This window comes from Rhineura floridana, chromosome 15, assembly GCF_030035675.1.
Source record: "Rhineura floridana isolate rRhiFlo1 chromosome 15, rRhiFlo1.hap2, whole genome shotgun sequence".
In the NCBI taxonomy this organism is placed as follows: domain Eukaryota; kingdom Metazoa; phylum Chordata; class Lepidosauria; order Squamata; family Rhineuridae; genus Rhineura; species Rhineura floridana.
The window spans coordinates 23,990,811-24,018,648 of NC_084494.1; the positions used below are offsets into that span (position 1 = coordinate 23,990,811).

The 27,838-nt window shown below is 42.9% G+C and overlaps 1 protein-coding gene across 4 annotated transcripts in view; it reads right to left on the reverse strand.

Annotated features, from left to right (window-relative positions):
- Positions 1–27,838, reverse strand: part of EYA3 (EYA transcriptional coactivator and phosphatase 3) — a 95,387-nt gene that overhangs the window by 3,351 nt on the left and 64,198 nt on the right. For 3 of the 4 annotated variants that reach the window (XM_061597665.1, XM_061597664.1, XM_061597667.1), the window contains 12 exons: positions 27,144–27,286; positions 21,352–21,489; positions 17,520–17,605; positions 14,307–14,490; positions 12,474–12,613; positions 12,029–12,112; positions 9,149–9,238; positions 7,646–7,704; positions 5,680–5,837; positions 4,112–4,226; positions 2,028–2,149; positions 203–303 (listed from right to left, as the gene is read on the reverse strand). In XM_061597665.1, coding sequence (XP_061453649.1) covers positions 203–303; positions 2,028–2,149; positions 4,112–4,226; positions 5,680–5,837; positions 7,646–7,704; positions 9,149–9,238; positions 12,029–12,112; positions 12,474–12,613; positions 14,307–14,490; positions 17,520–17,605; positions 21,352–21,489; positions 27,144–27,286 — 1,420 coding nt within the window. The remainder of the gene's footprint in view (positions 1–202; positions 304–2,027; positions 2,150–4,111; positions 4,227–5,679; positions 5,838–7,645; positions 7,705–9,148; positions 9,239–12,028; positions 12,113–12,473; positions 12,614–14,306; positions 14,491–17,519; positions 17,606–21,351; positions 21,490–27,143; positions 27,287–27,838) is intronic. The other variant, XM_061597666.1, reaches the window with a different exon arrangement.

The window sequence follows — 27,838 nt, forward strand, 5'->3', positions numbered from 1 at the left end:
AAAGCCAACGCGTGCAAAAGATGACAAAGGACACCCAAGGACACTATGGCCGTGTTGCCTCGGAGACAAAGAGGTTCCAAAGATTTGGCAGGACCAACAGCCAGCAGCAACAGGAAGGGAGGCAATGGATTATACTGGGGTATAAAAGTGACCCAGGACTCCTCAAGAAGGGTGCTGCAAGACAAATGTAGCCAACAGTCACCTGTTTGGCTGCCATCTCTTCATCACGCCCATCTCCAATCACCACGTATGTCACCTTCTTCCCAAATCGAGAGATAATCCTTTCAAAACAGCTTTCTTTACCTGTGAAGACACAGACACACACTTGTGATTTATGATCGAAGGAATATTACAGGCCCCAGTAGGGCTGGTGTCAGCACCTGGCATGTGTGGGCAGCTACTCTTTCCCTGGGCCCGTTTAAAAAAAATATCTGGCCTTATGCTCCAAGTAGCACTAGGCAGATGGATCTAGCTGCCATTTTAATTTTCTCCCCCCAATATAGCATCAGTCTGGGGTATTGTAGGAAATGACAATTATTGTTCTGATTTATTCATTAATAAACCACTTAATGCTAACAGAGGTTTCTAAAAGGTTTACATAGTATAAAGGCCAATTACAAGGACATTAAAATATAAACATCCATAACTAAAACACACAGTAAAACAATCTCCTTAAAACTTCAAAATATAAAATATAAACTTCCATCATTAAAATATGCATAAAATTATCCCATTAAACAACGCAGAAATTTAAACAGGTTGAGAGGTCAAGGGAATGCCTGTGTAAACAGGAGCACCTGCAAAAGCTGGTGGAATGTAGCCCCCAGCCATCTGTAAAGCTTTAGCTGCTGCTCTGCCTGCCACCACTGATAAGTTAGCCCATCAGGGCCCATCTAGAGAGGAGGGGGTCCATTACTTTGCCCAGAGATCTCTCAAATCTGGAGCAAGCCTTGACCCCAGCACTATAGGCCTGCTGCTTGTCCTAAGCCTTCTCTCTCTGCATAACCATACTCCACCATGAGGTTCCAGTTGTAAGTACTTGTATTGCAAATAACACATTAAACTCTTCTAACTGATTAACTAGGGCTTCCTATTAAAAGGGTTTTTTTAAAAAAAAAAGATTAAATAAGATCAAATGAAATTAAATAAAAAAAAGATCAAAGTATTTTTTTTAAAAAATATCAATTGATCTCATCAACTGAACAATTAAAATCATCATCACATGACAACCACTACCACCTCTGGCAAAAGCTGTGGGTTGGGAAACGGCTGGGGAAAATTGCAGCTTGGGCAGCTAAAGGCAAAGCATTTTTAAAGAGCATGCTCTTCAACACAGACTGTGACAGTGTGGATCAAGGGCCATCATATGGTGCCATCTACAGCAGCCACTCCATCAGGCTATAGCAGAGGGAGAGATGAGACTCCAAAGATTCTGCCAAAGTCTTTCAGCTTTTGGCTCCTCTCCAATTTTTTCCTGCTGCTCACTACAAGATCTCTGTACTCAGTGACTGAGCTTGATTTTTTCCCTACCCCTCCCAGTTCCTTTTGTTTGTGTCTTTTTAGATTGTGAGCTTGAGGGCAGGGATTTGCAAGCCACTCTGGGAGCCTTTTTTTGGCTGAAGAGTAGGATAAAAATGCCAATACTACTACTGCTGCTGCTACTGCATACCTCTTGCAGATTGATCAAGCTTAGGGAACTTGTTTAAGAGGCATCTAAAAAGTATAAATAATAATCAGTAATAAATAAATAAAACTATGCATCTGGCAGGAGGAATACTAAATGGACTATAAAGACTGCAACAATTTATTGAGCAGTACCTCTGAATCACAGTTGTTGCTCCAAAAGGCTTTGAGGCAACATAAGCCTTTGAGGAGCCCTGCAGAAGGTGGAACAGATGCTGCAGTGGTTGGTTTGACAAGCTGAAGTCTTCCCTTCTTTCCACACCCAAGTTGCACTCAAGGGTCGACTCCCTAACACCATCCAGGTTAACGGCCAAAAAGAGTTGGAATTTGGTGTCACCACCTACCTATTTTTGTTGCACTATAAATATTTTCAATTGGGAACACTTCACCTAGTCCATACAGCAGGACCTTAGCCAGAGCTGGCACCAGCTGAGTAGTCGTTATCAGAACATTCACACAATTCTTTCTAGAGGGTAACAAGAGAAACTGGTCAGGGAGAGGAGCTTGTTTATGCATGCTTGAAAAAAGCTGGGATGCTGCAGATCACATTTTTACAAGCACTGATGGAAAGAAGAAGAAATTGTAGGAAGCTTAGTTTGGATCCTTCCCTTTTATTCACTATTTGGTATTCTTTGTGCCAAAGAATATTATTCTCCACTTTGTGCCCTCCAGATGCTTTGGACTACAGCTCCCATAAGCCCCAGCCAGCACAGCTAGGATACAAACCAAGTTGAACTCCATCTTACAGAGGAGGAACATGGAATTTGACACAGGGCTACTGTTTGTGATTGTTCTGTCCTAAGAGTGGTCTCGGCTTCCACTTTTCGAAAGGTGCTAATATGAACAGCAAATTAATTACACAGAGCCTGCCTAGTAATGCACTACAGATCTATCCCTCCCCCCCTCCACACACAACAGTGCTCACCGGTGGCACCTCTTTTTTTTGCTGCCCACACACAGAGTTTTATTTATATATATTTATGTATTTTTTTAAAAAAATTGTACATACAGTATCACCCTATATCAGTTGATTTTAGGGCAATTATATAAAAATTCAATAAAAAGTGAACATATATTCAAACTATAGCAAAACAGCAGAATGCAGAGTTCTATGTCAAAAACAAGAAAGTCTTTATCTGGCACCTGAATGATAACAAAAGACAGCACCAGTCAAGCCTCCTTGGACAGGACCTCCATACAGGGAGCACAGCTGAAAATGCCCTCCCTGGTGGCTACCTGCTTCACTTCTGGTATCAGGGGCAACTGGCAAAGGGTACCAGAAGATTACATTATTAAACATGTAATCAGAACTGGCTTGTCTGGAGAGGCGGAGTCACTATGCTACTTTCCCAGTAGGTGGGTTGCTGTTGCTTACTGGGGAGGGAGAGCAAGGTGTCAGGGAGGTCAGCACAGTGCAAATAAACTGGAAGGTCCAATATGGTGCTCCTGCATGTGTATTTGCTATGTGTCGACCTCCCCTCCACCTGCCCCTCTTCCCAGTAAGCAACAATGATCCACCTGTCAGGAAGCTAGTGTAACACCTCCGCCCCACTTCAGCATGTAAATAACAACAATAACAAAAATTAAATTTATTACCCGCACTTCACCCTAAGGCCCTTGGTGAGTCACAACAACACATTATTAAAAACAGTTTAAAACCAATTACATTCACAACTAGAGAAGGTCCAAAAAAATATACATTCCAAGTGTCAAAAGCCAGGGTGAAAAGGTGCATCTTCAGAGGAAGGCAGTGGTAAACCACATCTGAATACCACTTACCATGAAAACCCTATTCACAGGGTCACCAGAAGTTGGAATCGACTTGAAGGCAGTCCATTTTCATTTTTTAGCAAACAATAATGCTGTTACAGTGAAGGTGTCAGACACACCTCTGTGAGGAGGAAAGTCCACAACTCAGAGGCCTCCATAGAGAAAGCCTTCTCCCAGGCCACCCCCTGCCTTGAACTTCGGAGGGTGGTGGAACTATCAAGAGGGCTCCCTCTGCTGACCTTAGCACCCGAGAGGGTCTGTAGGGGAGGAGGCAGTCTTTCAGATATTTGGAGCCTAAGTTGCAAGTGGCTTGTATTACAATCAATAATAAATAATCTAATCAGACCAACACATCTTTCATGCTAATTTAAATGGGATGTGGATTGTCTCATTTCTCCTCGCCACCCTGCCTTTAAGTCTTTAATAGGAGGACAAGCAGATGTTGCAGTGTGCTTGGATACCAAGGTAGAAGGTTCTTCACTGACATGTGGCACAACACAATTCAGACAAGAAGTGTCTACACAACAGTGTATGTGAGATGTATCATAGTTCACACCCCTGAAAGTACTCTGTGAAATCTGTAAAAAAGGGTAAGAGCACCCTTTTGTACTAGAGATGTCAATGTAGCAGTTGATAGTGTAGCCTGTCATCTCCATACCTTGACTGAATGAGCAGCAGGGACTTCAATGCTGTTCCCAACCAGGAATCTGTTAACATTTCTATGTCTTCCCTTAATCTCTGCAAAACCTCCTTCTTCTCTGGGCTGAGAAGGGCTACAAAACGTACATAGACCAATTATATTTGTCAGCAAGCAAACACATAATTTTACCAAGTAATGAGTCGCATCCAACTGAGTGCTACTCAGAGCAGATTCATTGAAATTAATGGACCTACGCTATGTAAGTTAATTTCAATGGGCCTCCTCTGAGTAGCACTAACATTGGATACAACCCTAAGTTATTGGCACAAGATGAGCAAGGGTCCAGCTTTGTGATTTCTGCATTTACTTAATGGGAAATGACTCCAATCTGGAAACAACATTATGAAAATGTCAGGCAGAACATTTTTTCCCATCATTTTTTCTCTTTAGAATTTCTAAGCAGCCTTTCTGCAGTATGGCACTCAAGATGGTTTGCAAATAGTTACATATAAAAGATTCAATATTAAACATCCTACAGTGCACAAAAACAGTCTTCCTCTGCACTAACAGAACTCCTTTTTTCATTGGCCTCTCACAAATACATTTATATGAAAATACAGTTACAAATAACCTATTGTGAAAAGGCAAAAGAGCTCTGAGTACAGTAGGGCCCCACTTCCCAGCGTTCTGTTTCCTGGTGTTCCGCTAATGCAGCAGCTTTCCTCCCCTCTTTAAAAGCCGCTTTTGTGGCATTTTTGCGGCATTTTCGCGCAACGCACCCCATTAAAGTCAATGGGGTTCCGCCTTACGGCAATTTCTGCTTTACAGCAGGGGTCCGGAACGGAACCCGCCGTATAAGCGGGGCCCTACTGTAATCTGTTTAAAGGTAAGCCTTCTGCAGGCATTTCATCCACATGGAACTATGCACTTTCTTGACAATACTGGACACTTCACACACATGGATTAGTTCTCTCTCTTGCTTTCAATGTGTCTTTCAGTCCCAGGCAATTCAGATGTGAACATTTTAAGACAGTTTATCTTGTTTGGACATAATGCTAAACCATAGTTTAGCATTAGGCGGATAAGCTGTTGCAAGAAGTTTAGAAGCTTTCACTGATGTTTTAGATCAACCACAGCTTCCTATGTTATCCAAGCCTAACAAATGGTGGTTAATCAACTATGGTTTGTTTAAAGAAGCCAACTTCAAACCATAGTTTAAAAGACTGGCCTATTTTAACAAACCATAGTTAAGATTAATCACAGTTTGATGTATGGATGACACACTAAACTGTAGTTAATCAAAAGCAGAAGCACTGGAGAAGGATGCCAACCTGAGGCTTGCTGTGGCTTGTCCTCATAATGCTAAACCATGGCTTAGCAATATATGTGAGCCAGGCCAGTTACTACAATACTGGCATGGTCTTAAAAGACAGGAAAAAAGGAACAACTCCCTCACTCCAATTTCCAAGGATGGGTGGCTGATTGTGGCCCCAGCTCTCTAACATACAAGAGCTTAATAATGACAGAACAGTTTAGACAGACAAATCTTCCCCTGCAGCCTACAGCAGAATGCTACTCACACTCACCTACTACGTTGCTTTTGTATTTATCATAGACCTCGCGCACCTTCCGGTAGCGGAAAGCAAGCTTCCTCATCCAATCTACTCCACCTTGGACTCCTGCTGAACCGTGATTGGCATTGTTTCCTGAGCCACTGAAGCCATCCGAGGAAAAATTGTAGGTGCTGGGGCAGAAAATGCCGGCTTTGCATTACATATACTGGCAACTTCTACTTAAATTATAGCAGTTACTGTTGGATTAGTGGTTCTGATCCTCTTGTCCAACCCACAGCAGATCTGCATGTGAACACACCTGACTACACTTTTGGCCCTGCTGCTCAGAAACCTGGATACCAAATCTAATTAGTCTTTGTGTATTTAGGATCTGATCCTTGGAGGCTTTGTCAGAACATCAGATCAGGCCAAGTCTGTGTCTCGGGCTCAGTTCTCTCCTGAATATTAAGTCCAGATGGCGGGGTTCCTCATGGACAATTTGTTCTGGGATCTCTGTTAGCAAGTACCATCTCCAGGGCTGCCTTCAGAAATATCTGTGTTCAAGATAAGGAGGGACCCTAGTGGTTCAGTGGTGGAGCACATGCTATCCATGCAGTAGGTCCCATCTCCAGTTAAAAAGATCTTAGGATGCAAGTGATGGGAAAGACTCTCTTGCTGTAAAGCAGTTCCTTGGGACGGTCAGGTGTTTCTCTGATCCTATCTGGGCTGCATCAAATATTAGTGGATGAACATTTTTTGGTAGAAAGGTTTTTCAGGGGCTAAAAATGTTCCCCAGAAAAGCCCCCCAAAGCTTACTATTTTTGTACCTGTTCACTCACTATTTGTTGCCCCTCCACCGTGACAGATTTGGTGCCAGTTTTTGCTTTTCACAATAGCTTCTTCTTCATAATAATAATCGTAACCAGTCAGCAATCATGGTATGAATGTGATATCACAATGCCAAATAGCCAATTAGAGTTGGTTTTGTAATTAGTCGCGGAGAGCAAGGCAGCCAATTCATAGTGAGAGCAATGCTTCCAGGATCACATGGTAATCACTCTCAATGGGCAGAGAAATGGATGTTGGATGGAGAAGAAAGGTGGTTGTGGTTGCCATTGTGACTGCTCCCGCAGCCGCAGGATACCTATCTACCATCAGAAAAGTTTGAAGAGGAAGGTGTTGCTATTATGACACCTGCTGCCACTTCTTAGGGATGGTGAATAAAACTTCACCTGTTTGAAAGCCCCCCAAAAATCTGGAAGTAGGGGGGCCCTTTTGGTTGCCTACAAAGAGGGCTGCAAAGTCTGTTTTGGCTTAGCTTTTACTTTAATTTATATTTCATTTATTAAATTATTTGTGTCTGTCTTACGGCCCAGTGTGGTGTACCATATTAAAAATCATACAATGCAAAAGCTAAAAAGAGAGAGCACCCCATAATTTCTACCCTTCTTCACAGATGAGACACGGTTTTAAACTCTCATCTTATCTCTTGTCAGGAGTAGGGAACCTGTGGTCCTCCAGATGTTGTCAGGTTCTGACTCCCGTCAGTCACAGCCAGCATGGCTTATGGTCAAGGATAATGGAAGTTGTAACCCAACAATATCTGGAGGGCTACAGGTTCCCATCCCCCGTTTTAGGGTAACTGGGTAAGATAACCACTTGAAGAAGCAATTAAGATTGTCTGCTTGTAAATTGATTCTAACCAGCTTGGTCACGTAATTTGGATGGGTAATGAAAGGCCTCTTTTACTCAATAGAAGGATTTAGCATGATTGGTGAAGCATCATTGGGTACCTCTGACTCTTGGGCTGCCATCTACCTACCTCTTTTAACAGCAAAAACTAAAATATAGTGTTTTAATAGTCATGTAACAGTACATACATTTGTTTAGTTTGTGAGCCTTCAGGAAAGGGAACCTTGTTGGTTTTTTGTTCAATGAATACAATAAAGATGCCCACTTTAGACCTTGGGCGCAACAATTCAAAATCGTAATATATCACCTTAAATCTTGCCCATTGTCATCCGATGCAACATCTTCCACGTGAACTTGGTCACACTCCTGTAACAAGAGAAAATGAAGTATGAGAAGATGCCTTATATCAAGCTAGACTATTTAACCATCCAGCCCAGTTATTACTGGAACCTGTGGCTCTCCCAAAGCTGCTAAATTCCAACTCCCATCAGCCCCATGGGCAGCAGCTAGGAATGATGACAGCTGTAGTCCAATAACATCTGAAGAGTTCATGTGGTGCTATGATATCTGGGTTCTGTAGCAGTTTTATGCTTTCAGTTGTGCAAGCACAACAGCTTTGGACATAGCTTCTTCTCGCACAACGCTGTGGTGCAAGGTGTAAAACGGCCCCTTAACAAACAGAAGACAACTTCCAAATGAGGAAGGGCACCTTTGGATCCAAACCCATCAGACATTAATATTAGCCTACTCTTTTAATCCTTGCCAGCAAATGTCAGTCCAGATAAAAGGGCTTACACTTTTTTTCTGGAAGATGCTAAAGCTGACAGAGCTGGAAGCCAGTGTGGCACAGCAGTGAGAATAATGGACTAGGGCTGAGGAAACCTGGTTTCAAACTCCCGCTCGGTTATGAAGCTGATTGGGTGACCTCAGGCTAGTGGCTATATTTCAGCCTAATCTAACCTATCTCACAGGGTTGGGAATAAAGTGGTGGGGGTGATGGTGAGGAGAACAATCTATGTCACCTTAATTTTCTTGCAGGAAAAGCAGTTTTCCTGAGTAGTGAGTTACACCAGATGACCTCGAAGGTCCCTTCCAACTCTATGATTCACTGATCTGGTTCGCATGGAAAGCTAAGCCAAACGTGTGGTTTCCCAGAACAAAGATTGTAGCGGCTGTGCTCCTCTCCCCGCCTCAACCCTGGTCCTGCTGCCGCTGCACTATCTAAGGCTAAGACATGGTTTGGCTTAGTGTTACATCCAAACCATGACTTGTAGGGATTTGTAACCAAGGATTATTTTTGGTTTACTGCTTGTGGTCTGGCTGGGGGTGCCAAACAATGAGCCCAAGTTTGGACATAACACTAAGCCAAACCATAGTTTACCCCTGGGAAGCATGGCAGCGGCAAGAACGGGGGAGAAAAGCTGCAGACATGGTTTGGCTTAGCTTTATGTACAAACTTGGCCTATATGTCATAAATAAATAATTAGCAGTTGTTAAGGGTGCTTTATAGTAGGCTCTTGTAGTTTATGCATAGATGATATCCTCAAGAGGGTGCTGCTGGACAGATCTCAGTGATGACAACGATACACAGGGAAGGAGGTGGTGTGTGCAAAGCATGTAGACCCCAAGTGGTTAAACAGTCCAAGCGGGCCAATTTAGGAGTTTAGGTGTGCAATCTACATCTGGTCCCACTGTTGTTTCAGTTCCAGCTGATGCTGTTAGAAGCTACTTTGCTCTTCTGGGTCACTAGACATTACCAAGGCATTCCATCATATCTATTCAAGGCTCAAATTCAGAAAAGAACACATACCTCTAAGTCATTGAAAAATAAGTGTGTATCGGCCACTTCAAAAATCATTTCTTCCATAGTCAAACCAGAGCCAATCACCAGCGTTGGATCCTAGAAATCAGAATAGAAAATAAATTGTTTTATGTGCTAAAGCTTTGATAGCAACATAGGAAGCTGCCTAAGTCAGACCATTGGTCCCTCTAACAGTATTGTCATCACTGACTGGCAGTGGATCTCCAGGATTTCAGACAGAGTTTAAGGAGAGCTGCCACCCAATGAAAGATATCTTAGAGAGCATTCTTATGCATGTCATAAGTAATTCCCACAGAGATCAATGGGACTTACTCTTCATTACGTGTCTATGGGATTGAAACCTTAGACTTACTTAGGAATAAACGCAGGCATGAAGCAGGGAGACCGAGAAGTAGGGAGAACTAGACAGGTGAATCCAAGGGCTTCCCACCTCTGTAATGGGGCCAGATCAAAATTTTCCAGCTCTACCCAAGCCGAAGATCAGAGCAGGGGATGTGCATTGCTACTGGAGTGAAACGGCCAAGAAATATGTGCAGTGATAAAGTAATAACGTTGGGAAATTAAAACTCCCTTCCTCAATTGATATGAGAGAGAGAGAGAGAGAGAGAGAGAGAGAGAGAGAGAGACAGAGACAGACAGAGAGACAGAGAGAGACAGAGACAGAGAGAGAACCAGGGGCACCTTTTTAGTCAATTCAAAGGAGTTTTTTTCTCTTATGTAAGTGATTAACAGTGCAATTCTATACATGTCCACTTAGAAATAAGCCCTACTAGATATGCCTCCAAAAGTTACTAGCCAACTGCTGCAAGAGGGATGAAGTGATTGTTCCTCCTTCTGTAAGTTCACTGCTTTTCCATGCTGGTTGTGGAGGAATATTTTCCTTCCTCTCCTACAAAAATCAAGTGGGCTGGCAGAGGAAGGATGGAGCGGTCCATCCCTCCTCCATTAGCCTGCTTACTTGCCTGCATGGAATTCCAGGTTGCCTATGGCTATCAAGGAAGTTGTTAAATACAAAGCTGGAGCATAAGAATGCAGCCTAAACATTGTAGCCCTAATTCTAAACCAAAGGCTTAGAATGGGGAAAGGCTGTAGTTCAGTGGCAGAGCACCTGCTTTGTATGCAAAAGGTCCCAGGCTCAATCCCTGGCATCTCCAGGTAGGGCCGGAAGAGACTCCTACCTGAAATTCTGGAGAGCCACTGCCAGTCTGTCTGGACAATACCAAGCTAGATGGATCAATGGTAAGACAATTTCCTATGTTCCTAAGTAACTGGTAAAATCAAGGACCACTATACCAAGCTGCATGATTGTGTGGTATACAAGGGAGATCTCCCGTCAAACTACAGGGTTGAATCCAACTTAGTCATTGTGCAAATGGAACAACTGGCACTAGAACTTCCTCTCTCTCTCTCTCCCCTGCACCCCCACAAATCTGCTCTGAAGGGTTGAGGGAACCACCAAAGCAGATGGGTGTGTGTGTGAGGGAGAGGAAATTCCTTTGCGCAATGACTTCATTGGGCACAACCCAAAGAGAGAATGCAGTGATTGGATATTAGTCTCTGATAAACTTATGAATACACATAAGACTTGCATACACTATAAACATAGAATTATGGAATAGTAGACTTGGACGAGGCCTATATGGACATCGAGTCCAACCCCCTGCTCAATGCAGGAATCCAAATTAAAGCATACACGGCAGGTGCCTGTCCAGCTGCCTCTTGAATGCCTCCAGTGTTGGAGAGCCCACCTAGGTAATTGGTTCTATTGTTATACTGTTCTACCAGAAATCTGGCTTCCTGTAACTTGAGCCAATTATTCCATGTCCTACACTCTAGGATGATTGAGAAGAGATTCTGGCCCTCTTCTGTGTGACAACCTTTCAAATACCTCATATCTCCTCTCAATCTTCTCTTCTCAAGGGTAAACATGCCCAGTTCTTTCAGTCTCTCCTCATAGGGCTTTGTTTCCATTACATGAGTATGTTGTGCTATAAAACTGACCAAAAAAAGCACTTGCACTTCAAATCTTTCATAGTCTCAAACCCTTAAAGAAAATGATTTGGGGGAGGGGGGAATAATAATTACATTTTCACTTATTACCATCCATTTAATTGCTACTACCCTCACACAATCCAGGATATTCTTCAATACAGTAAGCATTTATAATTTATTTACTGCACCTGCAAATTTCCCTTCTGTAGATGTCTGCAAGGCATCTCATAATTTATAATAGTGGTGTACATTTAATAGAGAGCCAGTGTGGTGTAGTGGTTAAGGTGTTGGACTACGACCTGGGAGACCAGGGTTGGAATGCCCACATAGCCATGAAGCTCACTGGGTGACCTTGGGCCAGTCACTGCCTCTCAGCCTCATGAAAACCCTATTCATAGGGATGCCATAAGTCAGAATTGACTTGAAGGCAGTACATTTACATTTTTTTTACATTTAATAAGCACAATACCAAAAAAAAGGGGGGGAAGGGAAAAGGAAAAGGGGACAGGGAGGGAAGAGGAAAGCCAGTCAATACAGGTAGCCTGGCAATTGAATGAGAGCAGTGCTGGGATGGGAGAAGCCAAATATTCCCAGCTAAACTGATGGGAGGGGCCTTGCTATCTCATCTTTCTCTCTGTGGCAGTCAAGTGGAATTGCCACTCATAGAGACATTTCTGGGAGAGAAGGAGTCAAACAGAAGTTGGCCCTACCCAGGCTGACGGAGGCAACCTCACTGTCTCACCTCTGCTCCTGAGTACTGTCCCTGATTCACTGCTTTAGAAGCACTCTCATACTAGGTTGCCATTTTAATTTATTAACTCAGAGTACAGCTGAAACAATTCAAAAGTTCTGCAGTAAAAAGAAAAACATCAGTACCTTCCCATATTTCTGGGCGTATGATCCTGTGAGAAGAGAGTGAAATATTATGATGGTCTCATCCAAGTCCCATAAGAACACTCGCTGAGGAAGAAATCACAGAGATTAATTTGTTTTTGTTTTTCTTCATTTGCCAAGATAGTCCTCCTATTTCAGGAACTTAAAGAGGCCAGAGCGGCTTAACACTGCTGTTATAATCATCTTAAATGTAGACAGGAGAGGGTCATCCAATCAAGCTCTACAGTGGGAGATTCAGAACAGACAAAAGGAAGTACTTCTTTACACAGCTCATATGTCTTTCAAGTCCTTTTAGTACTACAATTCTAAAGCAGCGGTTAATCAAGGTCCACTCTCCATACCACTCCCTGATCCCTACCCAATTGTTCACACACTGTTAAAGCCTTGAAAGAGAGAAAGAGGGGTGTGAGAACAGCTGAACACCAACTTCAAGTTCATTGTCCTGTGGTGAAGAAGAGTCTGCTTTCCTCTTCCCTCTGTTTTTCCCAGTCACATTTTTCCTGGACTGCTCCTCTATGTCTTTACTTGCTGTCGCCCTCAGCAACGATGGACTTGTAGATGGGTCTCCTGGAAAAAAAGGGACAGTGGAGATTTATGTATTTTGTGCAGTGATATCCCACCCTTCAATGCACTAAATTTCCAGGGCAGCTGTTGCACTAAATTTCCAGGGCAGCTGTTGTAATTCAAAGAAAACAATAACATGCAATAAACAAGTCATGCTAAAAACACCCAGGAGTTAAAAACATTTGCAAGGGGCATGAAGTGTAACAAGACTTTTAAAAACTCAGAGTAGGCACAAGATAAACCTCCCTCTCCCCACCATCCTCATTTCAAATGTTAGGGGCATCTAGGCAGAGGAAGATCTCTGAAAATGACCTAAGTGTACAGGCAAGATTGAGGTGGAAATAGGCATTTCTTCAAGTATCTGGGTTCCAAGCTGTGCAGGCCTTTAAAGGTAAGATGATTTAGTGCATGCTGTGGGTCCCCACTTATCATAGACCCAATTATTTGGGCCTCTGGCACATCTGGAGGGCAAGGCATTGGCTCCTGCATTTGGGGAAGGGCCATAGCTCAATAGAAGAGCATCTGCCTTGCATGCAGATGGTCCCAGGTTCAGTCCTTGGCATATCCAAGTGGGGCTGGAAAAGACTCCTGCCTGAAACCCTGGACAGCCATTGCCAGTCAGTGTAGATAGTACTGAGATAGACAGACCATGTTCCTATGGCTACCCCTGACTTAATGGAATTCACTGTCCCAAGATGTGGCTTGGATGGGTTTAAAAGGGGATTAGACAAATGTGTGGAGGAGAATGCTATCAATGGCCACAAGTACCTCCAGAATCAGCGGCTCCATACTTATCAGTTATCAGTTCCTGGTGGGGGAGGTCATAAGCAGAATAGAGCGATTGCACTTTTGTTCTGCTTGTGGACTTCCCAGGGGCATCTGGCTGGGCACTGTGTGAAACAGGATGATACTTTGGTCTGATCTACTGGGGCTCCTCTTATGGTCCATTGATGGTCTTGTTATTGCTTTAAAAATGAGTAATTTTGCAATTTCTTTAACAATGTGCATATTTTCAAAATGATAAAGGTCCATTGCAATATAATACTGAGTAGCCAATGCAGTTGAAGAAATGGTGCAACTCACAGACATTACTGTACATTACCTTTTTTCAAAAACTTGTATATTAATGAAGTGCTCATCAAAAGTGCTTCAACTAGTTTTAATACGTTTTTATTGCAGTCAACATATTCAGAGTCTTGAGTCTTGATTTTTTTGAAAAAAAGAGGTAAATGTTTTAACAATCAAAAATTGCCTTCTGGTAGATTTGTGACCCTGCATTGCGAGAACAGTAGTCCAACTTCATACATTTGCCCCCCAAAAAGGCAGGCAATGCTCACGTTTCTCTTATCCTCTAAGAGCTGGAGAGTCAACAATGACAGGTAGGGGAAGAACATGTATGCTGCCTTGTGGACCTCAGAAGAAAGGTGTGATGGGAATATAATAAACAAAAAAAGTGAAAGTTGAGACCTTTTGGGACTAAGAAGTGGGGTAGAAGGCAATCAGTAGAGCGGCAAAAAAATTCCCAAAAATTCTAAAGCAAAGTGCTTTAGAAAGACCAATACACTAAGATGCATCTTTTAAAATTAATATTATTAAAAAATAATTAATATTATTAAAAAATAATTGAGACTCCTCCCCTTTGCCCAACACACACGTACATAAGAAATTCCATACAAGATTTTCTCCATCATATTACCAGAGGAATGTCTCTGCGCTGTCTGAGTAGGCACCATGGCATTTGGTTTTTCAGAAGGATATGTGGTCGTTGCTAGTGTGGGACTCTCTGTGCTGCTGTCTGCTGGTGTTATAACTCCAAAGCTCGAACTTGAGTAATATGGCTGGTATTGACTTTGGCCAAGGATTGTGTACGTAGGATACTCCTGTTCAAGAGTAAGAGTCAAAGAGGGAAAGGGACAACAAAACAAACACACTCACAGCTCCCCAGAGAGCTGGCAGAAAAAACCCAAAACAGTTCCAACATCAGACTCTATAGGACTGTCATCAGAATTCCTACTAATTTGCAGATAACCTTGGTTTGTAATGTTCCCTGTCACAGACAGAATTAGGTTCTAAAGTGGGAAATTAGACCAAACAAGATACTATGTGTATTTATTTTATTTTTATTGCCTCCATGGGAAAAGGCTGCATGCTTCTGAATACCAGTTGCTGGAAACCACAGGAGGGGAGAGGGCTGTTGTGTTCAGGTCGTGCTTGTGGGCTTCCATAGGCATCTGGTTGGCCACTGTGAGAACCAGATGGACTAAGATGGGCTATTGGTCTGATACAGCAGGCTCTTTTTATATTCTTATTCTGTACATTTATAACCCGTATTTCTTTGGTTCTCATCCAGGAGCAGACCAGACATAGGCTTTAGGGGTGAGGTGGGGAATCTATCCCTTTCTCTTTAGTTGGAATTCTAAAAGAATCATTCAGAGCTAATGTCGTTCAGCCATGAACACAGGAGGAGAGTTTCATTGAGCCTTTAAATCAGCCTTCCTCAACCTGGTGCCTTCCAGATCTGCTGGACTACAACTCCCACTCAGTCTCAACCACCATGGCTAATTGCCAGAGATAATGGGAGCTGGAGTCCAACAACATCTGGCGGTCACCAGGTTTGCGAAGTCTCCTTTAACCAATCAACACTGTAGTAAGTTAGCCAGAGCAAATTAGAGTAACACAGCTTTATACAAGCTCAGATAAATTTGTAATGCCTTTCAGGGGGGAGGGCAGAGGAATTTCAGTTAATTTTTCAGGGGAGGAGGAGGGAGGAAGGAGTTTTGCTTACCTTAAAATGTTACAAGGTAGCCAAGGGATGCTCTTGCATTTAACTTTCAGCCTGTCTTGCTAGCGTGCTTCTTAGAATGCCCATGGGATGATATGATTTCAGGATATCCTCCCATTATATTACAGAGTATTATAGGACGAATGGCAGCCAAGTAGGCTGCCTGCTGAGCAGACAGAGAGTGGTGCAAGGATTAAACAAGTTAGAAGGAACAGTGTGTTCCTTTTAACTTAAACAAAGAAAGTAATGACATGGCATTCTCCCATAGGGATTTCAGGGAGCGTGTTGGCTGGGGTGGGCAGGCTAAGAAGCACCAGAAAGTGGCACATTAAAAAAAAAAAGTTAAGAGGAAGAATACTTCTCAGTCACCTTAATGTTAATTCTTAAAGTAATTGCCAAGTATCAACCCCTCCCCAAAAAGTCATCAAAACATTCCTGCCTTTCCTGCCCTTGCAAAAACCTGGCCTTAATTATCAGCCCAGGGCTAGATTAATGTCTTTCATCTTCCATCCACAGCTTGTTAGCATTTCCTAGGCTCACACAGAACTTCTGCTTGAGCGAGTTTTCCAGTTCACTTCAACAAAGAGGACAGGTCAGCACACACAACAGCTTCAATCTCTGTATGCTCCACTGAAGTGAACAGGAAAAACACAGTCAGGGTGTATGAGTAAAGGATTGTTTCTGGTAACACAGGTGATAGTTACAGAAGAAACAGAAGTCTGTACAGAAAAGACACTGAGCCTATAGATCTTTACTGCAAAGTCTGCCATCAAGTACTCAGCTGCAAGGGTGGGCTTACAATAACTCCCTCTCTTACTCTTATTTTAGAAATATGCTAAATTTCACTTGGTCTTGAAGGAGACCCAGAGCAGAAAGGAACAGATATCAGTTGTGCAAATATGACTCAGAAAAATGGGAAAAGGTCATTAGAACTGCGAAGGGCAAAATCTATTTTTGCAGAGGGTCCCTGGTTCAATCTCCAGCATTTCTAGGAAGGGCTGGGAGAGATTCTTGCCTGAAACCCTGGAGAGCTGCCAGTCAGTGTAGAGAGCACTGAGCTAGATGGACGAATGGTTTGACTCAGGATAAGGCAGCTTCCTATGTTCATAATTAGCTCATAAAACATTCGATTTCCCACACACACAACACACCAAGAAACCCCTTTACTATTATATGGCTTCCACAAATTTGAGGGCCTACAGAAGAAATCAAAGTGAATTTAATTCCTGTTTACTGATGAATTAAGGGGAAAGCTATCTAGACATATTCTCTGGCTATATTTGTTCTCAAACTAAGGTCACCATAATTTATAGACCTTCTAATCTAGGATCATCTCCATAATGAACCCACAATGGCTTATAATTTAGACAAACCACAGTTCCTTACAAGTGGGGAAAATGGAGGTTTACAAATGCGAAGAGATTCAGCCAAGGTTGCAAAGGCAAATCATGGCAAAGGAAGGAATCCGGTCTCCAACTCCCAGGAAGCAACTCTATAATTTTCAGCTACAAGGTCATTTCTCTCCACGCAATGAAAATAATTGGTTGGATCCAAACTAAAGGGTATTCAGATAATCCTCCCCCACGTTCAAGGAATACATGACAGGAGTTGCAGGGCAGTCCACATGGGCCCTGAAATCCCCCCTTCCCATGTGCCTTGAACATGTTTGAGGGAGGGCAGTCTGAATCCTCTTAAGTTAATTGCACTTAGGTCTCACTGAAATCAATATAAAGCATTAGTCATGGCTTATTGATTTCAATGAGAGCAAAGTTTGACTACCTTAATCAGGATCCAACCTTCAGTCTCCAAGAATAGCTTCTGGGAGTTCAAGTCTGGCTTTCATTCTGCATCCAAAACTTCACTCCTAGTATGAAGAGGCAGCCATGAACCAACCCCACAAAATACTTCCAAAGATTTAGGCTGCAATGCCAAACACACTTAACTAGGGCATAAGGCTCATCGAAGACAGTGGGAACTTACTTTCAAATGAACATGACAGAGTATTGCACTGTTAGTATTACAACATCCACTAAAACAATGAATAAAGAAGCTTCACACAGTTCAAAAATGAAAAGCATGGGCATAAAAAATTTCATGCAGACTTATTTCTTTAGCAGGAACAAGTACCTGTTGAGAGATGCTAGCTACTGCTGATGCTGAAATATTGACAGTAGGCGAAGTGGTGGACACTGAATTGGCATTGGTACTTGAAGCTGTGAAAATCAAATAGATGGGTATATATCAATGCATAAAAAGTGCAAGGGGTGGTCAAATGTCACTGGAGAGGGGAAAACAGCAGTTACCAGCATTCGTAGTCCCAACTGGGTTTCCCTTAATCAAAGGTGGAGTTTACAATGACAGCAAGGGGGCAACATAGACTGAGCAACTCTGCTGCCCTCACAACCATCTTTTTGCTACACAGTGCCAAGTTGGAAGTCACCTCATTTTGAAAACAGTGCTTTTCAAATTCTGCCAGATTTGGTTAAAATAAGAAAAAAAACAGTACATGATAGATTTGGTCCTCCCATACAAGCATGCCAGAAGCTGCAACTGTGTAATATTGCGAACAACAGTAGTGGCTTGCATTTATGTTCCAGTGAAACCAATGAGAAAAATTATTCATGACTAAGTCCTATTGTTTTAAGTGGGACCCAAGTGTGCAAAACTTACAAAGCAATCCTAACCATGTCAGAAGACCTTCAATGGGACTTACTCCCAGGTTAAGACTGCAGCCTTAGACTGGATCCAACCTAATCAATCATCATCACCACTATTCTCTCTAATAGCCAACTCAGTTGATAACTGCCAATAGAACAGGAGCCAAAATGAGGCTACTGAAAACATGAGGGAGATAATCAGTTTGTTCCAGCCAACCCAGACATTTACAGTAATACAAAACAATTGGAAAAGGAAAGAAATGGAAAGACGCAAAACTCAAAACATTCCCATGAGGACCGAGAATACTCAGTAGTCACAGAACATTCAAGTATCAGCTGGACAAGAAATAAGGAAAGGGGTGGTGGAAAAGGGTATCCTAGAGGAAGGCATGGCTGGCAAGCTGGAACCATGAACAGGAGCACATCTTTGATGAGTGAGGGTACAATGCAACACTTATAAAAATCATCATCATATTTTAATCTTAAAAACTAAGGCCTACATCTAACGCAGTGCCTACTTAAGCCCACTGAAAATCGAGGGGGTTAAGCAGGTCTCACTCTGTGCTGGATTGTGGCCTGAGTGCTATGCTGAATAACTGTTCCTTTGTCAAGGGGATTCAAAATTAAATACATTGGCTAAGGGGGTGCTCTCTCACATGCCACAGCTGAACACCAACCATAGAGGAACTTAATGGAGTTGGAGCAAACCCAGTTAATCTGTGAAGGTGAATGACCTACTTTAAATGCAATATAAAAATTGCTTAATTCTAGGAAATAGCTACATTAGTATTTGAAATCCTTCCAGCTCATGTGACCCTTGTTTTACAGCAGATGGTTTGTCTGTGCAATAAACAGAGCACTATCGAAGTTCTATTTATTCCAGTGATTATATTAGGATGCTTACAGTTCTTAATGCAACTGACAAAAAGAAAAAAAAAGTCACCATCATCCCCCAAAGTGACATAAGCCACTCATGGCAGTTGCACCAAGGGTGACAGTATCTTGTTTTCAGCTTGGGTCTTCCACTGCTGCCTGGCTCCTCATCTTGCTACATGGCATTGTTCACAGCTTGTTTTTAATCAATAAGCCTGCTACACGTCACAATGACATACAATCTGGGTGAAAAACACCGCCATCTTTTCCCAGCGGTCTGCATTTCCATCTTGTTCGCAAGCCATCGGGGATGCACTTCTTCAAGGTCTGCTCAGTGATACCAAAAGTGAGTTTTTGAAATTCATGTACCCGTAGAACACATGATTTGCCAGAGTCTAGGATTTAGTTCTCATTTTGGAGACAGCTGCATACGAGTAACTGGAATATTAAGATTGCACTCTCTGCTGCCAGTTTTTTAAAACAGGCACACACGTAAAAAGAAACTAATGATAAGCTGATGAAATATGAGAATTCACGCTGGGGCTGGCTGAATCCTGGATGTTTTCAAGTACAAAACAGAGGTTATTATATCTATCTGGGTGTGCTACAAAACAGAGCGTTATTTTGATATGGGCTATAGAGAAGTGGTATGATTTTGCCCATCTATATAAAATCTGACTAGGGCCAAAATACATGTTATGTTAGCTACATGGCTGTGCCTTTCAGTGAAGGCTTTTTGTACACAAATAGCCAGTGTGAGGGGGCCGATCCAGATAGGGGGCCCCATGCTTGCAATTTGCATTAGAAAGAAAAGCTCCAGTTTGTATAGGAAAAAATGCTCCCATTAAAGCAAACTGCAGATCAGGACCATACAGGGGCAAAGGATTAAAAAAAAAAAACCATTTCCCTCAATGCTAGGGTACTGATCTGGATCAGGGCCCACACATTGGTAATGTGTGTGGAAAAAACAAGACTGCACTCAAACACACACTGATGTAGCTAATGGAACATGTTGTTTGGCTCTTGGTCTTCATAGCTTGAACCTAGCGAACAGTCTTCCAGCTTTTACAAGTGCTGGAGGAAGGAGGTAGCCAATGGTAGCTTACTAGATTGTTTGGAGTGAAACAAACCACGATTCTTGGTTAGGAGATAATAATGAGCCAGGGATCATTGCTTGTTTCTCCCACACACTCCCAGGGAGGAGGAAAGTGACCCAGATCGGTACGTTTGTGATAAATCACGAAGTATGGATGATTGTGACATGTGAACAAGGCCAGTAAAAGAGTCAAGTATAAGTATAAATGTGGGGAGAAACAGGCCATTTACTGCATGAATAACACTTGCACACAGGAGCTCTAACAAAGGAAGTTAATAATCTGTAAGTGAAATGAGAGTTAACCGTATTCCCGCCACAACTTGAGGAAGTGGCAAGCGGGTTAACCCTCTGCCTGAATCAACCAGGAACAACATGAATTAGGCCCAGATATTCCCACTTCCTCCTTCCTTCTCTCTTTACGCACTCAGATCCCATTGTTTGCTTCCTGATTCACAATAACCAGAGTCTGTTGTTACTTCCAAACTGGGCAAACTAATGCTGCAGCAAACCAGAACTGGAAACCATGGCTTGAATGGACTTTCCAATTCTGGTCTGGAGGCAAACTATGGTTGCAACAGTTGATATAGTTTGTTTAATTCAAAGGCAACAAGATGCAATTGCTAGTGTAACTAGGAAAGGGAAGGAGGGAACCGGAGTTCACTCAAGGCAACCACTGGCCAGAGAACGAGCAGCTGGAAGAAAGTTTTCCTCACCTCCACCCTGCCAGAAAGTACTCTAATTGCCAGTCTGCCTGGAACTGGGGGGGGGGAACCTCTGCCAATGGCCAAAGGGACAAGGGCTGCTGGATAGTGATTTTGTTTTGTTTTGAATAGCTGCAATCTGTTATAAGCTGCCATTGAGACGATTTGATCAACAGGAGGGGTACAAATATTTAAAATAAATAAAAAATAGTTGCTAGCTCATATGGCTAACCTATAGGCATATTTCCATTTGTAACAAGAGTACCAGAACATAGAACTGACCTCTATGCATTCTTAAAACTCAAGCCCAGTGCTACTGGGAAACAAACATAGACATGCTGAACAATGACATGCATTTGACTTTTGTGATCCATTCCTCCCTTTCCTGGACAGTCTCCTCTTGCCTCCATGAGAGTTTCAGAAGCATAGCACACTACTCCTGTAGTAGTAGACAGATCTCAGCAAATCAGTCAAAAAGGGCAGGCAAATGATGAGTGGGGGAGGAAACCATGACTTGCAAAGCACAGAGAAACATGCACAAAACAAAGACAAAGAACGTGCTGGCCTCTTCATGGTTTCTGGACCGGGCTACAGGGAAGAGGTACGTAGATAAAAACCATGCTGACCTTTACCTTGAATAGGATAAGAATAATGTGCTGGGCTGGATTGGCTTGTGGTTAACCCTGTAGTGCAGGTAAGAACACTGTGCTGACTTGGAGATGGAGTCTGAATTAAACCACTCTCAGGTTTCATACCTGGCCACAGTGCACCTGAATCAGATAAATTGCACCAGTTATAAACAAAATTGGTAGTGGTCAAGCCAGGCTCCCCACTGAGATTATTTTTTGCCTCTGTGTACAAGTGATAAAATCATTGCCTAAATATTGAGAATTGTTAATTTTGCATGTGCAAGTCTTGAGGTATAAGCCTAGAGAAAACAGCAGAGCCAAAGAAAAGAAGAAGAAAGGGAGAAAAGCTGCCCAAAAATTAAAAGAGGGAGAAGGGGTGGGGCAAGGTTAATTTCCAAGCCTTTGCAGGAAAGAAAAATAATGTCCTGGCATTTCTGATGAAGCTATTACTGGGCTGATGCTAAGTAGTTGATCATCACCCTCTGGATTCCTGTGATACCTGTAACAAGGACTCAGTTGGGTGGAAGGCAATCTTAATACCAGCTGCTTCCTTTCTGAAAGGAACTGAAATGTGGCACAATACCTGGGATGGGGGGGGAGTGATTCAATGAAAATTATTGCATGATGTATGCAAGATCTGCTATTACTGAGAATATACATGAGAGTGCACATTCAAAGAAATTGATTTGTAAAACGTTATTTATCTTGATCAATCTATTCTTTGTCACATACAAGCACAACTGGACCCGATTGTCTTTTGCTGTATTCATCTATAACCTTTCATCTACTGGCAGCGGCATGTAAAATGATCCCAGACTTGCACAAACTCTTCAAAAGCCAAACCTTATTAGATGTAGCAGAGTACATGTCTTGCACAAAGATCCCAGGTTTAATTCCTAGCATTAAAAGGATCAGGTAGCAGTTAATGGGTAAAATCTTTCCCTGAGATCCTGGAGTTTACATGTAAGAATAAGCTGAATAACAATTACCTACACCAGGGGTTACCAAACTGTGGCCCCTGGGCCACCACTGATCTGCAAACTTCAGTCAGGTGGCCCAGGACATATCCACATATTGATTTCTAATTGTGTTTTTATTGTTTCTATTATTTCTTATATTGTATTTTACTGTATTACAGTCTGAATTCTATGAAATGCAATTTACCCCCAAATTGGAATTGCAATTTGCAATACAATAAAATACAAAATAAGACATAAAAGCAATAAAATGCAATTAAAATCATCATCTAGCACACTAATAATTGCTACAGCAGGCAGAACAATCATGAAGTGGTCTGCCAAGACCTTCAGCAATTTCCAAATGGTTGATGGGGGGGAAAGTTTGGGAAGCACCAATGATGCTGTTGTGAGGATTCCTGAAGCCTGATTTATTACACATGAAGCAGAATGAGGTGGTAGAATGTACTGTACTATGTCAGTCTGTGGGTGGAGGATTGGGTCACATGTTTTGAACTCTCCCTTATTGTAAAAGTGTTGCCAAATGCAAAAGAACCACTCAGGCCGCTATATTCTAGCCTAGCTGTATGTCTGCTGGGCTGCTTTTCTATCTGCATGGAGTTGTGTTGTTATTTTTTTTCACATGGGAAATAATTAAGGATGGGCACCTCTCATCTGTAGTGTGCAGTAGTACAGCCCATTCTACTACCTCAGCATTCTTCCATTTACAGATCATTCTGCTGCATGTGCGGACCCAGCTTGCAATAATATATGTGAAGCATTTTGAATGCTTGAAATGCTTCCTCCTTTCGGAGGAAGGATGGGACATAAATTTAATAAATACATAAATAAATAAAATATTCCATATCAGGAATGAGGAATCAGATGTTGTTGGACTCCAGCTCCATCAGCCCCAAGCCAGCATGGTCAATGGTCAGGGATGATGGGAGTCGTAGTCCAATATCTGGAGGGCCACATGATCCTGATCCCTGTTCTACATAACTGTTGCTGTTGTTATTTTGCAAGGTTTGTTCTGTGGCAAAATGTGAGTTGCACTTTTTTTTTTGTAAAATTTGGAATTTAGCACTCAGGTTTTATTGTTGGTGGGGGAACAGCTCATATTAAAATGGGGAGGTGCCAAAAGAGATGTGTAATTGTGTTTACAAAAGGATTGAAAAATATGATGAAGTCCTAACTTTGCCCTCTGGAAACCCTACCTATGGCTCTTAAAACTGTAGGGGTGGGAGTGGGAATGTCAACATCTTTTCATATTGTTTTCCACTTGCATGAGGAGCCAGTGACATCACCAGTTAGGCCAGCTGATAATGCAGGTAGGTGTGATTTGGAAAAAATGGCCTCATGGACCGAACTGGATGCCCTGGCATGCCAACATTGGCCTGGAAGGAGAGAGGGAGGGAGGGAGTGTGTGTGTGTGTGTGGGGGGTTCCCTACCCCTGTCCTAAAGTGTGGTTAATCTGAACAATGGTTTATTGAAACAAGCCAGCTTCTTAAAGTATAGTTTGAAGCCGACTTGTTTCTATTAACTATAATTAAGATTAACCACAGTTTGGCGTATTTGAATGACACGGCAAGCTGCATTTTATCTAAAATGAAAGTGAAAGCTTCTGAACTCCTCCTCACAACCACCCCAGAGGGGGGAGGAGGAGGACTGCACAAGCCAAAGGCTTGCCCGGGCTCATTCTCATAGCGCTAAATGATAGCATTACATCCAAACTGCCCAAAAGACACTGAATTTCTGCAGAAGTGACTGAATTCTGGACTAGAGGACATGGTATAAACTGTAGCCACATGGGCTCCTAGATGTTCTACAGATCATTAACAAAACAATAGCTTACTTGCATGAAGTGAACTGAGAAAAGAGTTCATACACATTTACACTGCATTCCGAACCCTGGGAAGGCAGTGATGGGGCTTAACTGAGTAGTTCAACCGCTACCACATACATCTGCAGCCCTGCTGTTCACAACAGCTGGGGCAGAAGGTGGTGGTGGGGAGACAGGCAAATCGCTGCACCAGCCAACAACTGGCACAGCAACTGGGTCCATCAAGCCTAATGCCATCAATTAACTGCAGTGCGGCCAGACTAGCATCCAGCAATTTGACTCTTCCGAACCAATCCCAAGGGTAGTTCTATATAGAGTGTGCATTGCAGTAATACAGTCTGGATGTTACCAGTGTATGGAAAACAGTGGTCAGGCTATCCTGGTCCAGAAATGGCCATAGCTGTCTTACCAACCAAAGCTGGTAAAAGGCATTCCTAGCCACTGAAGACACCTGCACCTTCAGTTAACAGAGTTGGATCTAGAAGCACCCCCAAACTATGTGCCTGCCCTTTAGGGAGAGTGCAACCCCATCCAGGACAAGCAGCTGACTGACTTCCTGGACCTGGGAACCATTCACCCACAGAACCTCCATATTGCCAGGATTCAGATTGAGCTTATTAGCTCTGATCCAGCCCACCATTGCATCCAGATACTGGTCCAGGACCTACATAGCCACTCCTGATTCAGTTATTGCAAAGAAACAGAGTTGGGTATCATCACCATATTGATGGCACTTTACTCCAAATCTCCTAATGACCAACCTCTTGATGTAGACATTAAATACCACAAGAGACAGTACAGAGCCATGCAGCATCCCATACCTTAAGAGTCAGGGGACTGAAAAATGCTAATCCAATGCTGTCTTCTGGAACCATCCCTGAGGATGAAGCCAGAATGGCTACAGAACAGTGCCCCTATTACCCACCTCCCATAGACAGTCCATGAGGATACCATGGTTGATGGTATCAAAAGCTGATGAAAGATTGGGCAGGGGTAAAAAAAAGTCACATTCCCCCCCTCCATCCCTTTTTGGATAAGTCATCCATCCTGATTCAATCCTGAAACCATGTCTGAACTCAAATAGGAATGCGTCTAGATTATTTTATTATTATTATTAAATTTATTACCCGCCCTTCACCCAGAGGTCCCAGGGCAGGCTACAATTTTAAAACACATCATTAAAACAATTAAAACAACTTAAAATCACAACATCCCAAAAAATTGGGTGGGTCCTAAAAATGTACATCTCAGGGTCAAAGACCAGGGCAAAGACATGCATCTTCAGCATTTGCCAAAAGCTGTACAGTGAAGTTGCCAGACACATCTTTGTGGGAGGGAGATAATCCATTTCCTCCAAATATGCCTGCAAAGGTATCATCATGACCCTCTCGAATATCTTGCCCAAAAAGGAGGTATTTGAGACTGCACAGTAGTAGTTGTTAAATACTATTGGTGGTTTTTTCCAGGAGTAGCTACATTACCACCTGCTTCAATGTGGCAGGCATCAATCCTGCATACAAAGATGAATTCACCACACACTGGATCCACTCAGTCATGCTGCTCCCCACCCCTTTGGCTAGCTTTAATCAGTCATGGAGTGCAAGGATCAAGAGAACATGTGGTTGGGTAGATACTTGCAAGCACTTTATTCATGTTGTCATGGGGGAAAACTGAAACTGATCCCACAGAATAAGGCTTGATGGAGAACTGGGAACTTGGAGTTGTGACAACCATGGCATCAGGCTCATTATGGAGATGTGTGACGTTTTCCTCAAAGTGCCCAGCAAGCCAATCACAGCAAGTCTCCAAGGGGTCTTGGGCTCCATCCACAACTACAGGTGTAAATGGCCCATAGATCACCCTGAAGAGTTCTATTGGGTCATTACTCAAGTATGTGATGGAGGCAGCAAAGTAGGCCCTCATAGCTGCTTTTGCTCCCACCTGCAGTCTAGCTGTCATCCATCTCTGTTTCTTAGCACAAAGCTTCCCAGTATACCATGAGGCCAAAAGTACTCTTCAGCATCAGAGACTGCACTCAGGAGCAATTGTATCAATGACCATCTGCATCTTGCCATTTCACAGTGAGAGGAGGGCCTAGGCAGGTTCACCAGCTCTATCCCCAGAGCATTCAGGAATCCATCAGACCCCATAAGTCTCTGAGAGTGGACAAACCTAATTGGTCCTCCATCTGTGCAGGGAGAAATTAGTACCAATACCCTAAACTTAATCAGCAAGTGGTTCGGGAACCAACCTCACCACCAGGAGCAAAAACTAAATTGAGGGTGTGTCATGCACTATGTGGCAGGTTGATAACCCCTTTAGAAAGGCCCATAATTGACATGGAAGTCATGAAATTCTGAGCCAGACCAGTGAGAGCAGTCTTAGCATGGACATTTACGTCCTCCAGGCAATATTCCTCAAGTTCTCCAAAACCTCACCAGAGTCTTCCTCTGCCAGCTTGGTCAGGAAGGTGCTGGGCAGCAGGTTGGGCGGTACTCTCACAACAGCAGCAAGGCCTAGACCCTTTTCCTCAAAAAAAATTTAGAAACTGCCATCAAATTAGTAAAAAACTTCTATGTGAGCAGCTTGGTAATTCATTATGATAAATTGGTAGTACAGTAAGGTATTCCCCCCCTCATCAATTAAGAATGTAAATACCTTTGGCTGTACATTATGCTTTCATGTTCAATACTTTAGGCAATGGAGCAAGTGTGTAAGACCCTTATGTAAGACTCATGTGTCAACCATTCCAGAAACCTGTGACACTTCCTGCCTTATATACATAGAAGGAGAATTGTTGCACTCAGGTCCTGCTTGCAGGCTTCCCATTGGCATCTAGTTGGTTACTGTGAGAACAGGAGCCTGGACTAGGTGGGCCTTTGGCCTGGTCCAGGAAGGTTCTTATGTTCTTATGAAGGAACATAAGAGGGTTTACATAAAATGGTTTCCACGCTGATATCAAGACACCTTTTCTTGCAAGAACTCTCTGACTTACCAAAAGGAGGTAGTCCATAGGCTTGGGTTGTCTGAGGATAAACAGCATACGTCTGTGACTGCTGTAGTGCTTGGTACTGAGTCTGACCAGAATAAGAGGCCATCGTTTCGGATACAGGTACAGAAAGAATATGTGCATATGGCCTGATGAAAGAAAAAGAAAGAAAAAAGTCTTGTCATTAAGGAGTGTTATTAAGTGACTAGGCAAAAGCACTAAGTTAGGAAGGCCAGGATGTATCCTAGAATCATAAAACAGTAGAGTTGGAAGGGGCCTATAAGGCCACTGAGTTCAACCCCCTGCTCAATGCAGGAGTCCATGTTAAAGCACAACTGACAAGTAGCTGTCCAGCTGCTTCTTGAACGCCTCCGGTGTTGGAGAGCCCACCACCTCCCTAGGCAATTGGTTTCATTGTTGTACTGCTCTAACAGTTAGGAAGTTTTTCCTGATGTTGAGCCCTGGATATATGACATCAAGTATAGGGCTGGTGGCCGTGGCTTCCTCAATATGGCCTGGTAGGCCAAATAGGAAAGCCTGAGGGGCCAAGTTTGGTCTGCGGCTGGAGGCTCCCTACCCCTGGTCTAAAGGACAGGAGTATGCAGCCCCCAGGGTGCTATATACATTCCTGCCCCATTAGAAGGTATACACAACCCAGAAAGGTGAATGTGACCCACAACAGGAGGCAGTGCAGCTTTAGG